The sequence below is a fragment of the Pezoporus flaviventris genome, unplaced genomic scaffold (assembly GCF_033815535.1).
Source record: "Pezoporus flaviventris isolate CSIRO_AGI_PZ_B2104156 unplaced genomic scaffold, CSIRO_AGI_Pfla_v1 ptg000031l, whole genome shotgun sequence".
Classification (NCBI taxonomy): Eukaryota; Metazoa; Chordata; class Aves; order Psittaciformes; family Psittacidae; genus Pezoporus; species Pezoporus flaviventris.
Window position 1 is genome coordinate 19,639,654 of NW_026892579.1, and position 17,764 is coordinate 19,657,417.

The 17,764-nt window shown below is 39.6% G+C and overlaps 1 protein-coding gene across 18 annotated transcripts in view; it reads left to right on the forward strand.

The window, feature by feature from the left end:
• The window catches only part of SNAP91 (synaptosome associated protein 91), a 69,574-nt gene extending 59,345 nt beyond the window's left edge, over nt 1–10,229 (forward strand). For 9 of the 18 annotated variants that reach the window (XM_061460370.1, XM_061460380.1, XM_061460384.1 and 6 more), the window contains 8 exons: nt 1,045–1,194; nt 2,531–2,561; nt 3,787–3,898; nt 4,808–4,831; nt 5,676–5,759; nt 5,830–5,934; nt 7,424–7,524; nt 8,774–10,229. In XM_061460370.1, the coding sequence (XP_061316354.1) occupies nt 1,045–1,194; nt 2,531–2,561; nt 3,787–3,898; nt 4,808–4,831; nt 5,676–5,759; nt 5,830–5,934; nt 7,424–7,516 (599 nt within the window). In that variant the 3' untranslated portion in view covers nt 7,517–7,524; nt 8,774–10,229. The remainder of the gene's footprint in view (nt 1–1,044; nt 1,195–2,530; nt 2,562–3,786; nt 3,899–4,807; nt 4,832–5,675; nt 5,760–5,829; nt 5,935–7,423; nt 7,525–8,773) is intronic. The other 9 variants (XM_061460376.1, XM_061460381.1, XM_061460377.1 and 6 more) reach the window with 4 other exon arrangements.
• Nucleotides 10,230–17,764: the final 7,535 nt, after the last annotated feature.

A 17,764-nucleotide genomic window follows, 5' to 3' on the forward strand; every position in this document is an offset into this window, starting at 1 on the left:
CATGTGTCTGATTGCATGGATCAGGAATTACACAAGGAAAACACTGTTCTATAAATCAAGTACATAGGCAAGTCATCTTGCTGCTGCTGCTGAAGCTGTTCTTGAGCTTGCATGGCACCTGAGTGTACACAAAACAGAGACTGGGGTCATGTTCTTTGCCTGACTATAAGCTTAAACTGTCATCACTGCTATCGTTTTGTTTGCATCTCTTCCATTCTATATTTTCCATGCTGGGTCCTTGCTACAAACTTTAAATTGGTGAGTTCTGCAACTGTCTAAGAAAAAATGGTTGAAGTAGTACTGCTGCTTGGTTATTTGGTTGCTTGCCAGTGCACATACTACCCCTTTGTGTCGACTTAACATTAGCATGTACCTCAAATACGGATCAGAAGACAGAATGCTGGCATGAGATGTACCAGATGGTTTGACTTCATGTGATCTAAAAAATGAACTTCTGAGTTTTATGAGTGGACTAACGACTGTCAGTGTGGATGGTTCTGGTTCCTTCTGATCTAATAAGATGTTAGTAGGTTTTCCCGATTCCCTGCTGCTTGTGAGTGAATAATAACATCTTGAGACTTTCAGTCCTGTTACCCTAAGTTGTCAAGGTATAAGACTGCCTTTACCACAGTCATTCTGACTGGTGTTTGCTGCAAGATGTGAATTTTAAAAACATTTTTAATCAATATTGCTTGACAAATGCGTGTACATCTAACATCTTTCTAAGGATGCCTGTAAGAAAAGTACTGTCGTGTGGAAGTGGTGCTGTATGTACACAGATTCAGCTCTCCAATGAATGTCCTTTTAGGCATGCCCTCCCATATTAAATTCTTATTGGTATAGCTCTTTCAGGATTACTGACATTTGGTGTCTAGTAAAACGACATGCATGCCCTTGTTGGCATTAATTGTAATGTCAGACAATGTTTTGGTAAGACTTGTGATGTTGTTGTCTGTGATAGATTTGTCAGAGCAACAGTGAAATGGCAGGTAGTGTTTTCCTTACCAGAGGTGCTGTTCTAACCAGTTTTCCTTTCACTTTCAGTGTTTGATGGCTTAGGTGATCTTCTTATGCCAACTATGGTTCCTTCTGGTCAATCTATAGCACCTTCAGCCCCAGCAACAGTCACTGCTTCAGTAGCAAGCAAAGGCCTTGGAAGTGATCTTGATTCATCTCTTGCAAACCTAGTAGGCAGTAAGTGACAAATTTTGGTTTTGAGTGGTGTGGCATACAACTGTGTTCCTTTTCCACAGGGCCAAATACCCATTTATTTTAATTTGTTTCAATGTCCTCCTGTTTTCCTGGTGAGATCAGGAAAGCTATAGGCAGGAATAAGGCCTGATTCAGATAGCTTTTAGTCTGGGTTTGTAACTTGTTGCTCTTTCTGCCCAGGATCAAATATTGGGATCTATTCAATAGGTGTGTTTTGTAGCAGGTGAATGTCCAAGGTACATTCAAAGGCACGTCAGACCTGTGCCCTCTGGAAGGCAGAAAGATGGAAAGGTGAAAATTGTCTACAACATCTGATAGCACTGTGCAAAATAAGCAGAAAAGCTGGTGGACACATAGCTGATTTTCTGCTTAATGAGGAGTAGCAGTGGAATGAGGCGTGCACAGCAGCCAGCAACAGACCTTCTCTCAGAAAGTGAACTTTCCAGAACATGTTCTTGAAATACTAACCTAGAACATGTTCTTTTTCCTGTAGTAGGAAAAGGGCTAGAGACTTTATAACAAGAGATCAGTAGTCCCAGGCCCCAAAAAGCCTAACAGGCATGCCTAGGCTAAGGTATAATACTACTAAAGTCATACTTTGGAGGATTGTATGAATGAAATATTCTGTCAGTATATGTAAATGTACCCCAGCAAAGACCTAGCTGATCTTACGATGCCTACTTTTCTGTTAAGTACGTGGGGAAACTACCATGCTTGGAAGTCAGCAGGACTCTTAATCACTTGAAACATTTTCTGCAAGTCATTTGGTATATCCAAGTTTAGGGGGGAAATCAAACTTAGCAATTTGTGAATTACAGGACTTATACTGGTCATGTGAGAAAAGTATTCTTTAAAACTGAGCTTAAAACTTCTTCCAAAGAGTAATTAAGGAAACTACTTGGAGTTCCCATGTACGCTAGAGCAGATAAATCAGTGCAAAACTTCCAGGTGACATTGAGATTTACGTGTATGTTTCTATATGAATGAGGAACAGAAACTATTGCTCTTATTCATGGTAGATAGTTCAGTGCTTTTAAATAACTTTGCATTTTGTAGACCTAAATTTCTTGTTACTTTGGTTTGCTTATGTAGCAAAAATGCTTGCTAAAGTATAAGGCATCTGCAGTGTTGCTAAGTTAGTCTTAAAGAAGGGGTACATGTGGCCAGTCCTCCAATGCTGTCTAAATAAAGACAGCCAAAATGTTATTATTCTATATAAGCCCATGTGCAATGAAACATGAGCTGTTACTTTGACATGCTTTAATTTACTAAACAAATGACTTTTTTTTCTTTTTCCAATCTTTCTTACAATTTTCAGATCTTGGAATTTCTGGCACCACTTCAAAAAAGTAAGTTCAACTTTAAAAAAACAAAACAAGCAAACAAAACCACCACCACCAAACTTTTCAACTCTGCTGTATAGTCTTACCTCTATTTTCGTGTTTGTTAAGAATCAATGAATTCATTATGTATCTCCTCCCCCCTCCCAAAAATCAGTTCACAAAATTCTGGAAAAAGTATTCTGTTCCATACAGGTTCACTGAATAATTAAGGTTAAATGTTCCTGACATAGCTTTTAATCTTGCTGGCTTTAATCTGCGTCTTAATTATTTTTTGAATGTGTATTACTGTCTTCATATTGGATAGCTGGTTTCCAAACAACTTAAGATGAACAAATAGTCCAGATAATAAATTGTATAGCTTCCCTCAGTAATACAGGCTAATGTGTAATAGTTTTGTTCATCTTTTTGCAGACACTGGATATGCTTATCATGTAGGCATTGGAATACTTGTAAGATAGAGAAGAAGTTTATTCCATGCAGTGAAAATCTTCCTTTTGCAAGAAGAAATATTTACAGAATTGCATTTATGTTTTAATATATCTTCTTAATCTGATTTCTGACTTCTGTGCTGAGTCTTCCTCTGTATGCAAGACCAGTTTATAATGCATATTCTTCAGAATGTTTTGTGCCTCTATGGAGATGACAAGATGGATATGTATAAGCACATAATGAGGTTTACCCCCAAAACTTAGCTTCCTACTTCATTCAAATGGTGTATCATATTCTGGATAGAGCAGCTTCTAACAAAATCTGGTTTTGCAGCAGCCCTTTTATTCTATGAATGATTTGTTTCTTTTGTATCTATCAACTTTTTTCAGAACTGAATGCTTTCCTCCTTCAGCTGTCAGAGCAAGATTTCCAGCAATGAAATGACCTTTCAAAGACTTCTAGCAGGCAGCTGTATTGCCTGGCACCAGTAGAATAGGCAGTAGCAGTCTCTCTTCAAACTTTGCAAGGGTATATGCAATAATATGTTACCTTCAGTCAATACTAAGTAAAACTTCTCTTTAATCCTCACCAAAAAGGCCATAACCATTTTACTGACTTCAGTATAGAGTGTACGGGTGTGTACTGCTAACAACCCTTGAAATTGAGTGGCACTAAAAATGTAGTATCCTTTTGTTAATAACTGCATACACCATAAACTAATGTTAATGTATGCCACAACTGGTTTTCATTTTCACTGTGGAGGTATGCAAATAATAGCTCTGTCTCTCTCCCTCTCTGTTAGGGGAGACCTCCAGTGGAACGCTGGAGAGAAAAAGTTAACAGGAGGAGCCAACTGGCAGCCAAAAGTAGCACCTGCAACATGGTCAACTGGTGGTGTCCCAAGTGGTCAATTGGTAGGTGGTCAATCCATTGATACCACTGGTATTGAAACATTGGTATTTCAGGAGACTATGCAATCATATGTGTAGGTACTACTCCTGTCTACTTCAGCTAAAGAGTTTGCTTCTGTATAAATTATATGATTGTTTCAAGTCACATTTTTAAGACCAGGTTTACACTGGCATAAATAAATCATTGAGTCAAGGTCAACGAAAAATACATTGACATATGTATCAAGATGTTACACTAATGATGTTACTCTACATAAACAGTTAATACCTGTGGACATTTCCAAGTGTCCACTTGTGACACATGTGTGAGGTTAGCTGTACAGGTCTTGCCAGCACCAGGCTCAGGTCGATTGCCCAAAAGACAATGGTATTGGTCCAAAGTTGAACTACTGGAAGGAAAGGAGATAAATAGGTTTTTCTCAAGCTTTCCTGAATTAAGGAGTTGAAAAGACTACACAGTATTCAGATTAGGTATTGATGCTGGGTTAGAAATGGGTAACTTGTTTAGCAGAGTAAAGCAGTCTGTTGGAAAAGTTAAGTTTGCCCTGTAAAACGTATCAGGACACACTAACTTTGAGAGAAGAGGGTTGAATTGAGCTAAAAATCTAAATTTGGCATAAGAGCAACTTGTCATGGGTAGGTTACAAGAGTAATCCAAAAAGCAGTCATACCTCATCACATCAAAGTTACACAGGGTGTTAAACAACCTCCATTTGAAAAAAGTTGGGTTGGGAAGGAAAGGACTGACAAGGGGGAGCGTGGTCAGTTCAGTTCCCTGCTTCCACAGCCAGATGTTAATGTGACTAAGCATGTTCCAGTTTGTTCCTTAACCTTATGGAAATACAAAAAAATCCCTGAACTTGGTATTTCATTGAGTGTATTAGTTGTAACATCAACCTTTTTTCTTAATAGAAAGGCTGGGCAATACTGTACAGTGTAAGTGATTTTTTATTTTTTTTTTAAAATCTCTTACTGTGCTTACTAAACACGAAGATGCTAACAGAATCTTACCTGCGCTACAGTTATTACTGCTGATTTAAAACTCGCTGGAAGTTACCTAATACGGCTGCTCTTGGACTGTCTGCCCAGCAGATAATTCTCAGGCAGTGTTTTGAATATGGTAGTAGTGATTAACCATTTCTGTGCTGTAAGCTTGAAAATAACGGCTTCAAATTGTCTTTGCTTTACTTGAATGTGAACTATCAGATGACTTGTACTACCCAAAATTTCTAACTTCTGTAACATCAGCCTGATCTTGTAATGGGTTTACCATCTGATAAATAATGATTCTTTCTTGAAAGCTGGATGGTTTTGATAGCATTTCATGAAACATGGGTGTAACTATAGCAGTTATTTCTCTTAGCTCTAGAATCTGTTTAAACTTTTACTAAAATACAGTGCTACAAGTGCTATATATAGTATGTTGGCTATCAGTTTTGAAACTGCAATGCTTTCTTACACTATGTAGAAGGAGAAGGAAAGTACATACTTTCCTGGGCCTAATTTGAGTTGTATTCAGTAAATGGAGTCCCTTCATGATGAGAATGGAGTCTGTCACCCGTGCTTTCTTTTGAAGAAGCAAGCTGAGCATCAGTATAAGGACTCATTCAGCTTTTTCATTCTTTGAAGCATTGTGGTTTTGAGGTTAGGTATTATCTGCTGCATAACAGCCTTACTGTCCAGAACAGCTCTGAGAATGCTGAGGGCTCCGTGCAGTTTCCAGATGGTTGGTGTGACAGAGATTCTTGCTTTTTTAAATTGTTTTAAAAACACTTTTTAGACAGGAGCTGTGCCTCCAGGAAGCGCTGTTCCTGCCGCAGGAGGTACTCCACCTGTCCCACAACCAGGAGCTGCATTTGGAATGGTGAGTCTCTTTTGTTATGCTGCTCTCCCTGCTCCACCCAGAACAGTACTCACACTGCATTTATTCACAGCCCCCAGCAGGCGCAGGCGTACCCATGATGCCCCAGCAGCCAGTTATGTATGGGCAGCCTATGATGAGGCCACCATTTGGAGCTGCCACTGGCCCTGGCGTACAGGTATGTGTTACTGCTGAATGTTGATTGCTCTCCTTTTCTTTAGAAGCTAGCTTGTGTAGATGCATCATCTCAGCTCAGTTCTAGCTATAGGTCTGTAAATGAAATTTCTTATGGTATGAGCTGCCTGACTTGCAGTAGATCACATGAACTGCGTTGACTTTTTTGTCAGTTCTCTTGTATGAGACAAGTGGAAGAGATTTCCTACAGCTAACTACATCTAGATCTGTTTTTGGGTGTTATCTCAATAACAACTCAAAGCTGATGGGCATTCCTATTCTGTTCAGAGCTGGTAAAAGTTTACTAGAGCTGTACTCAGCCCATTCCCTTCCAGACAAAAAGATTCCTCAGAAAACTGTCCTGCTTATGAACAGGCTTTCTCAGTACATACAACTTTATCTGTTTCAGGCTGGTAGCTTGCTGGTCTTCTGTCAATACATAACAAATACATTCAAGTATGAATTACCATAGAGCATGTAACATTGGAGCACTCGGGATGCATGCTTTACACAGCAATGCACAAATTGAAGTACTGTGGAGTAAAGTTTTTCTTCTAACTTACATTAGGGTGGAGAAATGCAAATGAATAATCTTAATTTTTAGTCACTCTATATTCTTTTGTAAGCAATCAACCTGTAGCGAACCACACATTTTAAGTAAGGAACCAATCCCTATTGAAGTTCGTCTGGGTTTTCTGTGTAGAAATGGGAAGAATTTGAAACTACTCTAAGTGAGAAGGTACTTGGTCTTGCTTTTCCTCCCATCTTAAACAGTCTCTGCACTTAGATTAACAAGAATACTATGGGAGACACAAACATTTTTTCTCAGAGAAGGGTATTCATTGAGGTGCCAGGGCTGCATTCATGACACCTCCAGTGCCCTGACTAAGGCAGGGATGGGGAGGAGTAAGGACAGAATGGCAGAATCATTTGGCTCCCTAGTGAGAAGAGATACATGGAACTTGAAAACCTGATATTTTCTGTGGAACAACTGTTGATATTTGTACCTACCGGGGAGGAACAGAGTATAGTATAGTCATGTCTCAAGTACCCTTTTGACTCTTATTTACATTACCAATGTAGAGCAACTTGTACTAAAATGCCAGTCATGGGGGTTTTCAGACGTACCCTGCAGCATGCACTCTGCTTATTCTGCACTTGGTGTTTAACATCTAACAGTTACTTAACTTCTGTCTGGGTTGATGATCCTAACACCATTCTGTCTTACAGAGAGAGAGTGATCTGAAGCTATGCTAATTAGAATATCTAGTGTCTATACGCTTATCCATTAAACCTGCCAAACACTGTTAACCCTTTAGTAAGGCTGGACTCTAAACAATGCTTGAGCAAAATAACAACATGCTGAACTTGCAGAAAAATGAGGACTTTGTATGCTTGCAGTGTGCTTACGTGAGAACCATCTGTATCTACCTAATGCTTGTGTATCCTTGTCTGCTTTGTTTTTTTCTGCCTTCCTGGCTGATGTCCATTAGCTTTCTCCAAGCCCAACTCCTGCTACTCAGAGTCCCAAGAAACCTCCAACAAAGGACCCATTAGCGGATCTTAACATCAAGGATTTCTTGTAAACGATAAGGTATTCTGTGACTGCCTGCCTAAGCATGTTATGCTGTGGTATGTGTCTGGCACACAGATGTTGATTAGGCCAGTGGATTGAATATGACTGATAAAATTGTAGCAGCAGAGATAGGTAGAAACATGCACTGTAATGTGCTGGTTTAAACAGAAAACCAAATTCTGTGTCCCTGCTTTTAATTTTAGCCTGAAAGCTTGACTTTTGGCTAGTTTTTGTTTGGTTGGTTGTTGTTTTTTTTCCAAAAGTGATTGGCAGGCAAAGTTATCTTCAATCTGTAACTTCCATTTTTACCTTGGTTCCATCCATGGGGTTTAGGTTTGGTTTTGTTGGTTTTTTTTGTTTGCTTGTTTCTTTGTTTCTTTTTCCTGAAATGAATACAGAAACAAATAGAATCATAACAGCGTATAAATACTGGGGGCAAAACAGTGCTAAATAGTCTTGTTCCAGTCTTGTGGGTGTGGAAACGGATTTGGTATTGTAGGTGTAAAGGGATCAAAAGAGGAAAAACTTACATATCCTGCTTTACAATTTTTCAAGGCACTACTATTCTGAATGCTAAGGTATGAGGTCCTGAGCAGTGCTGTGTAGAACAACATTGGGTAAGAACAGAGGAGTAAATAAAAAGAAAAAAATGGAGGAGTAGTAAAAGAGCAGTACTGCAGAAGGGAAGGAAAAATGGCAGTCATTACTGTGAGGGTTTTGGAGCAGGATGTGAAGATGGCCAAGTAGATAAATCAGATTGAGCACTTAAACCAGTGAAAATACAATAATGCAGAAGTAAGGTAGGTATTTTATATTTAAGACTAGAATAATTTGCCAAGTGAAGAGAGGACAATCATTGCATATCTTTAAAGCCTTCTTCATAAGTCCCTTCTCTTTTTTCCTGTAGCTTAATTCAAAGCCATGTTCTAAGCCCACTCTGCACTTGAGTTAGCAGCAGTGGATGGGATCAGGCTGCTCTTGGCAAGCACCACCCAGTCCCACTTCCCTCTTTTCCAAATTCCACCTCCAGGGGAGGTGTACCTTGTACTTGGTGGAGATGGCCTGGAGTGGCGATGCGCCTTCATTTCTAGTACTCACTGGTTCCAATGGGTTTATAGTAGACAGATTTGTAACTGCTTGTGGGAAGACTGCTGTTCATGGTAACAACACCTTTAAAGTGTGGAGTGAGGAGCAGTTTTGGTGCTCTTTCTAGAACGTGCTTTATCTAACTATATTGGCGTTCATCTAATGTTTTCTGTATTCACAGCTGCAGTTTTTCTGACTGGATGATAAAAACATGAGTTTGGAGTCTACAAGCGGATGCTCAGAGTTTCAAAGTGAGCCACCAATACCAAACCCAGCGCTTACTCAGACTTTCTCTTCCTCCTGAAACGTGTAGCACAGCTGTGAAAGTGAACATTAGGAATGTGTACTACCTTAGCTGTTATCCCTACTCTCTCAAAATTTGTGTACTTGGGTTATTTGTGTTTTACAATTTAAACAATGGATGTATGTTTCTGATGCCTTCTAGTGCTTTTCTGAACCTATCCCACGGGGGCAGATTATGCAGCTGTTGTTTGGTGAGCCATTTGGAGCAATGTCTGTTGTTTTTGAAGGTTTCAATGTATATAACTTTTTGAGGACACCTAAAATTTCCCTAGGACTCAATTTCTCCTTTATCTGTTACAAAACATAGTGCGATAATACCAGATAGTAAGGAAAATATTTATGAAATTGTGCGGAATACATTTTTTTTCCCAGTCACAGAAATCTCAATTGTCGTGGAAAAAAATGTTTTATTTTTGTGGCACTGTATATGTTAAGATAATTAAAGTAATATAAAGGTAAACTTCCGTAACAAAATACTTTTTCAATGATTTACCAAGAATGAAAAAACATATCTGAAAGAATACCATATTTATTGCTGGTTTTATTTTTAAAAACTTTTATTTTAAGTAATTAAGTTTTTGCATTTAAAATTGGCATATTTATCAGTTCTTGCTAAATGCACTGAAAATACGTAAAGGGTCAATTTCTCTCCATGTAGTTGGAAAAAGCAACCATAGTTGTGCTGGCATGAAGGGATTTCAAATACGAGAGCACTCTTTGGTATATCTGTAGTCAAAACATTACAAGTGATGTTACTCATCTCTGTTCAGTTCTTATGTACATCTCTTAATTTAGTGCTTACCTGTGTACGCCTTAGGCTAGTGTTTTCTCCATTGCCCCGAATGCGCTGTGAGTAGCTTTTGTACTATTGGTGATTAGATTTAATTCTGATCCAGAGATCCATGCCCTTTACTGTACATACTGTGTTTCTTTAATTTTTATTTGTTCTCATACTGTTTCTGCTGATGGCTTGGCATAAGATCTTGACTCTTCAATGAGGTCACTGTTGATCAGTGTTACAAGTGGCTTGGCAGTTCTCTGTAAAAGCATATTGGGTTGGAAAGATATTCATCTGAAGTCTTTCAAATGAACTATTTAATCAATGTATGGTACCATTAAAAGTGGTTGTATCTGAATTTGCTGTAGGGATAACATACACTGTTATGGGAAAGTTCTATAAAAAGCTAATTTCAAAATGGCTCTTCTTTGTATTTCAGTTTAAAAAAAAATACAAAAAAAACTAAAAAAAAAACCAAACAACCAAACCAACCCAACAAGAAACCCCAGTGCATGTGTGTCCTCTGAGATGCAATAAACACCTTGATCAAAGTAAATATCTTGTTGCCAGTTTCATGATCATTGAGATGTGCTGATCACAGTAATACACCTTGAGAGGGGAAAAATGCATATAGGGCTCGACACTGAGTCCGCTGCCTATGGTAATGACTTTTGCTGATCTTTAAGCATTGCAGGAGAGAACCATACAAAGCCAGACTGAGCACAAAGCCGCAGGTAAAGTTGGGAGAGGGAGAAAAGTATTCTCTACTTTGACTTATAACACCTTAGGAGGCTTCATTAGCGCTCTTTATCTCCTTAAACTGAAGTAATATTGGAACTGTGAAAGTTTATAATACTGGTCCTGATTTCTTTCGTGTGTTCCTATTCAAGTAGCTTATTGAGAGGTAGCACAGCTACAGTGCTACATGAATTGATTGTGCTGTAGTTCATCTTATTGCAGGATGAAAGGAGGAAAAAATATTTCATACAAGAGAGACTTTAATGTACTAAACTGTATGGTGTGATTTACTAACAAAATGAAGTGATGAAGCAGTACTGAATGCCAAAGACTGCTTCAAAGTACTTTGTAAGCAACAAAACACTGAAACAACTTGATCACGCTCTGTTAAGGTTTGAATCTTGAATTGGATTTCAAAGAGTTACCGGATTTCAAAAACCAAGTTATGCAACCATTTGGGGAGTGGCATTGCTTAAGAGGTTTTTTTGGTTATTCATTTGGGTTTCTTTCACTTGCTACTATGTTGGTATTCTGAATCTATCAAGTTTGGCCTTGGAAAAGTTGGTATTATGCTTCAGCCTTAGGATGTGTGCCCTGTTGGGTCAGGATGTTCTGGATTAGAAATCTGTAAACTCAGCAAGTTACTGTTTTGTCACTATTTGAGCACGAAACTCTCCAGAAAGTCTCACATCCTTCCTATGTGCTATGTCTTGCCAAAGCCAGGGAGTGTTTGACTTCTTACCACCATGTTGTGCATGTCTTCTCAAAGTAAGGACAGCATTTTCAGAGGACAGTCATAACCAAACATGTACATACATTCAGACAGTTTATTGGTGTCTCATTCAAATTTAGAGGATGAACTTGCAACAGAACTGCAAATGAATGTTTGTAATGTTACACGTTTCAAGGGGCCAAACCTCAAGTGTGATGGCTTTTTCTTTGCTGGGTACGTGCCCCTGCCATGCAGTAGTTGCCGTTCTGCATCGACTTCAACTATGCCTGCAACCCTTGTACCTTGCTCTTGTTGGTCTTCTGTAGACCTCATGGCCCGTAGCTCCATGCAGCCTGCCGTGTATGTGGCATTTGATATCCTGTGAGGAAATAGAAGCCTGGACAGAAAACAAACTTGGTGGAAAAGTAAGAAGCTTATGTGTGGTGGGAAGCAAAACTGGTGTATTTCTTCAGTGTGCTGAGTAAGGCTAAACAAAAGTGACTCATACTTCATATCATAGAATCATCACAGAGGAGTTATAAAATCTGGCTTGCAAGGAAAACAAGCAGTTGTCTCCTGTCCTGTAGAAAAGAACATGTTCTTATTATCATCAGTTTCATCATCCAGGCATAAACGCATCTGTGTCCTGCTATGACTAACCACTTCTCAATAACAGCTATAGCAAAGAGTGGGTGGGGAGGAGGGTTCCCATCTGTGGGAGGAAGAAACTGTCTCCCTTCCCTGCATTTTTCATGACAGGAGGACAGGTTTTGGACAACCAATATGTCGCTTACTCAAGCTCTTGCTGTTCTGTGCGCTGGCTTCTTTAGAAGCATGTCTCTAGTACATGCCATTTCTGTAGCTCTCCCTGAAGTACTGGGTAACATAAGGAGTGATAAATACTCAGCTTAGTGTAGAGGTTTGAACAAAACCCCCAACTTGTTCTTCAGAACTGACTGATGTTTTGAATGTTTGGGATTAGCAGTGTCTCCTACTCCTCTTCCCCATTCATTTGTCAATTTTAATTGGCCTTATTTGAGAACTTTAGCTTCGTTTTATAATGTATGCCTTTCAAAACATACTGTAGATTGAGTTGAGGGTTTCTGGATTGATGCTGGTGTTTACCCAGAAGAAAGCCTGAATGGTGAGAACTAAATTATTGCTGTCCTCTAAGATCCTGGAAACCACCTTAGCATTTCAGGCTGGCTGCAAAATCAGTCTGCTACCTGAACTTCAGGCAACTGCAAAGGCTAGAGGCTTGTCTTAACAACCAAAACAGGAAAGTCTAGAGCAAAAACTGTAGCTGGGGTGGGAGGTGTTCATCTAGTTCATGAAATGTCCAGTATCCACAGCTGACACTGTTTTTTTTGGCATGAATCTTGTCTTCTGCTCCTCCTTCCACATCTGGAATAATAAGAATAATAAGAGCTGCCTGCTCAGGCAGCTTATTCTGCGTGGGGTAAAAAGGTCCCAATGACTTAGTGCCTAGAAAAGCCAACTGAAACTTCCTGTGATAAAAGTAATGGCAGTGACACAAAGATGATACATGGAGTTAGTGATCCAGCTCTTCTAGAACATGAAATGTATCAGAAATTTTATTAGAAGAGAAAACCTTTTTCTCATGTGTTATATTGCTAGTGCTGTGAGCAGTGTGGGAAGTGGCAGACGCTGAGTGGTACTGAAGGGACAAATAAAGAATTTCAGAGATGGGATTACAGAAGGAGAGAGGCTATGCATATTTTAAAGCAGACAGCACTGCCACTTTTTCTGTTCCAGATCCTGGCTCCTTAGGCTTCACCACCTCTTCCTTTTCCCTTAATTAAACTTTGCAAACAATGTGGGTAGTAAAAGCCTTGCTTTAGCCAACTGAAAGAGCAGCTTCAGAACCTTGACATTTGGCTTTATTTCAAAGAATCGAGGAGGATAGATAATTTCTCTTTTGAAACATGGGAAAAAACAAGTTTAGTAGATCAGCAAGGGAAGAAATGGGGAAAAATTAGTAGTATTGAGACCAGTTTACAGATAGCTTATTATACAAATTCTATCTTAGGTTTTAGAGCATCTTTGAATCTACTGATTAATGAACCTGTGCACAAAGTATCTTCTGTTGTTCACAGGGCTTCAGCCACTTGGAGATTTCAGTCTTTCCACTTTCATAGGAGAACCAAATTGTAGGAGCTATTTCTGTGGGCACACCTTTGGGATAGAGCACACCATTCCCTTTGTGCTTGGAAGAAGATGTTTCCGGCAGTGTATTGAAATCACCACTTCCCAGCTCGCCTCTACCCCATCACAACGGTATCTCGTACCTGTCTGGCATCCCTGCTGCTCAGGGATGAACAAACACAATGGGCCTTTCTCAGGCCCGCACTTTGTGGGATTTTAAATATGTATTTAAATATACAAATTTAGCTCTTCTCATTTTAAGTATTTATTTAAATATACAAATAAGCATATACAATTACACATATATATAAATGTGCAGGCAGCTAGAGACTTTGCCTTGCTGCCTGGGTCCTGTGCCACCACCAGTACAGTTCACTTTGTGTTTCTTCCTGCAAACCTTTGCAGCAGCGTGACTGAAACACTTTCCCATCCCTCCATACAGTGCTCTCATTTCAGAAGTGGTATTGATAGAAATCGAGCTGCTTACCTCTTTATGCTCTCTTGAAGATCTGGTTATGCAGAATTTGCTTATAAAGTCCCTGGATCCAAGGCAAGTCATGCAGGAAGTTTTCTTCTTTCTCAAAATATTTGACTGCCTGTGATGTCTGTAGGATTGCTAAAATGATTTACTCTCTAATGGATGGTCCAGGCCCAGACAGGGAGAGAGGCAAGGCAGCATTCAGTACAATGTAGCTAATTTTTAATTGACACAAAAGCTGCATGAACTCTGATTGCATGCACACTACCCAACAGTTCTGGTTTTGTGCATGGGCTGTTTTTAAGCATCCTCTTAAACCTATGTGAAATTAAATTAGGCTACTTATTTGGCTAATAATTATTTTTCTCTAAAACTTCCCTTTATATTTTAAAATGCAGATGTAATCACCTTTTTACTACCATAGTTCTTGTACAGACTAGAGTGAGTTGATTCCCATTTATTAACAGAGACCATACAAAAGGTACTATTCTTATTCATAGTAATGTGAATAAATTGCAGTGTCAGTAAGCAGATTTTCTATTTAAATGCTCAGCTATTGTTTAGGATTGTAAAAAGTAATTATAAAACTAACGTGTATGTGTGTACGTCTGTAATGCTCCCCACACTTTTTAGTCTGAGCTACTACTAGGTAAACTTATTTCTCCTGAGCAGCTCTATAACCATGTTGTTGGAGTACAGCTAATACTAATTTCCTTGTTTGCTTAAGCTTTCCTGGTTTCTCCAGAACCTGTTATGTTCAGTTATCCAGAAAAGATGTGCACCTCATGGTTTCTGAGTGAAGTCTTTATCTTCTGAAGATTTCAAAACATAGCCTCACAGATTATATTCTTGATGGTTAGTAAGACGTAACATTAGGTTGTGGTACATATATCTTGCACATATGTAATCAGTACAGTTAAATGTAGTTTAGAAAAAGGTTAGACTGTTCTGTCCACCCAAAATACAGAATTTCATGTCCAGGGTTTCAGGATCCTAGCAAACATTTGTTGTAATAAGGTAGCTTATATATCTGCTAAAATATTTTGCTTCTTTTGACGTTTGGCTTCTTGACTGATCATCAAAATTGACTCTAATCCCACTCTGCCATTTCGCCTGGCTTCTGGGTGTTTCATACAACTCCTTTTTTTATTTGTATTTTGCCAGCGGATGTTGATGGCTGGATTTGGGCTGTTTGTGCTTTTAACAGCTTTTAGAAATACCTCAAAGAATTTGCTAATGTATCCCTTACAACCTCCATCTCTCTTTAGATGAGGAGTTTATATTGGTAAATGGGCAAATCATCTATATTTCATTCAAAAGCAATTTTTAGAGAAACGAAAAATAATTACAAGCCCTGGGAGCTGCAGTGATACTTATGCCAGGCTGTATCCCATTGACACGTTCTGTCATTAGGAAGGAAAATCCCCATTTCAAACCTTCAATGTTGTCTTTGCTGTTCCTTTACCCCTTTGGGGCTAACACAGGAAGAGCCTTTACCTATCAAGTAAAACAATTCCTACCAATGTAGTATTGCAAGTGGTTGGTCTGGAAATCTTAAAATTGAGTAGCTGCTCTCATGTCAGGTGTTTACAGTGCAGTTTCCATGAGGAGCCTGTTGTGGATGTGCTTCTTTGACTCACTGGCCTTTAAATTAGTCTCCAGGCTTACAGAATATTCTTTATCTAGCTGTACAGCTCAGCTTCCAGCAGGCTTTGCCATCTGAGACTGAACTTACAGTGGCTGGAAACTAGCTGGTAAGTCCAGTATTCCGAGAGATCTGTCAGAGACAGAGGAGAGATGCAACTAAAATAAAATCATTTTCCCCTAGCCAAATTGAAAAGCTAAGCTGGTTCAATCTGTGCTGTACTGGAGCAGAGTCTTGTGTGAAATATAATATTTTTCTCTTGGCCAAAGCATTTTATTGGCAATATGAAAGTTCTGTATAAGCATGCACGCTGCTTCACTTAAAATTTGGCTCTCTGCAACAGGCAAACAAGACCAACACAGCTTGCTGCACTCCACTGCAAAGGCAATACATTCAGAGCATGTGAAGTTTCCACTTTAAGACTGCTGGGCAGAGTCAGAAGATAGAAATCACAGAAAATAGAGAGCCATCCATTCTATTCCCCTGCTCCAAAGCCAAAATTGTATAATTCCCAACAGATTTTTCTCAAAGACCTCAATCACAAAGCAGCCTTCCCAAATAACCGATGCAGGACATCACCACCTTCACTCTGAGAAGGCTCCTGTTACTCTATTACCTGATTCCTTTCACTGCGCATTGAACTGTTACTTCTTTTGCCCGTGGGGATACTCCCTTTGTTCTTTGCAGCAGCAAAGATGATATTTGGACAGTTGCCATGGTCATTCTTCTGTCTTACGCCTTCTGTCTTTAATCCATCCTTGCCAGTCAAGTTTTGTAGATGTCTGATCAATCTTCATTTTCTCTGCCCTCTCTTCAACTGGCCCACACTTGTGTGAAGAGCAGCATCCAAAACAGGACGCAGCAGCAGAGTGAAGGCACGCTTGTGCTGTATGTAACAGAAATACCATGTCCCAGGGCTTGTGAGACAGGCTTCCAGTAATAGATCCAAGCATGGCATCTCCACTTTCCCCAGCACGATTGCATGATTGGGCCATGGTCAGCCTTTGCTTCTCTATGCACTCAAAGCCTTCCTGAAAAGTTGTGGTTTAAGCAATTGCCCTTCAGCATACATTTGTACATAGAGTGTAGCCATTTGGGGGAAACAGAGAAAAACGGGAAATAGGGAAAAACAAGAAAAAGTTTTGGCAATTTAAATATTTTCAGTTTTGAGCATTATGGTTTGGCTCTGTGACATTAATAAGAGTGCATTCAGTGCACTGCTAAATCTTTTCAGCATGGGAATATATTTGGGGAGGATGAGGGAGGCCATGGGCTGAATGTCTCTCCACACCCTTCTTTTCAGGTCGTTGGATATCTGTGTGCATGGGGAGTTTTCCTGGGAGAACTCAGCACATGGTGGAGATGGCAGGAGATGGGACTGTCCATCCTTCCTCAGACCTTTGAATGCAGGGTCCTCAAATTCTGTTTCTCCCACGTGCATCTTGTGCAGGGGCCATGCAGGAGATACAAAAACAAGAAGCAGCTGCAAGTCACGGAGGGATGAGGGAGGAGACAGCGCAGTATGTGGGCATAAATTCAAGTTCCAGACGCTGTGACTGTGTCATTAACTTCTCTTCAGTTACTCTTTGAGCATCCCATTTACAGTCATACTACTATGTCTATGCGGTACATAGCTATATGTAAGTATATTCGCTGACATACCATATATATGTATGTACGTATATATACACACACCTATATATGTTTTTATATATACATACATGTACACATGATACACCAGGCATCCAATTTTCAGCAGGGTCTGTGAAAACTGCAACTGGAACTTCTTCGTAACACTGCTGCTATGTACATATTGGAAAACATAAAATACCTTGTTTGGTAACCCTGGCTGTTCTTTGCCTGAACAGTGCTGGTATATCAGCTGTTTATTTGGGTTACAAGTTTGAGTTTGATACAAAAGCACATGGAGCAGCACATTTGGTGTGTGATGACACACTGTACAGGTGGGGGTCAGCAGCAGGGTCCTTGTTTGCAAGGTGGTAAATGTGTCCAACTTGGGGAATCTCCCCATGAATGTAGCTGGAAATAGCAGAAGGGAGAGTTTTAGGTGTCTCTCGAATAAAGATTGTGGTAATATTAACAGATCCAGAGCACAGGTTTCTTTTCCTTGTTGCCTGTACCACATTCACATGCTGTGGATGTGTGAGGAGCAACAGGGAGAATCAGAATACAGCTACCAGCTGTAATCAGGATGTGATGCAAGTCTGAACTGCTCTTCTCTCTTGTCAAGTTTTGTGGGTCTTAATGGCTATAATATCTGGATGTTGTTTAAATATCTGCCAAAGACTCTCTCTCAGCAGTAGGTTTATCATCATCACCAATGGGAGCTAC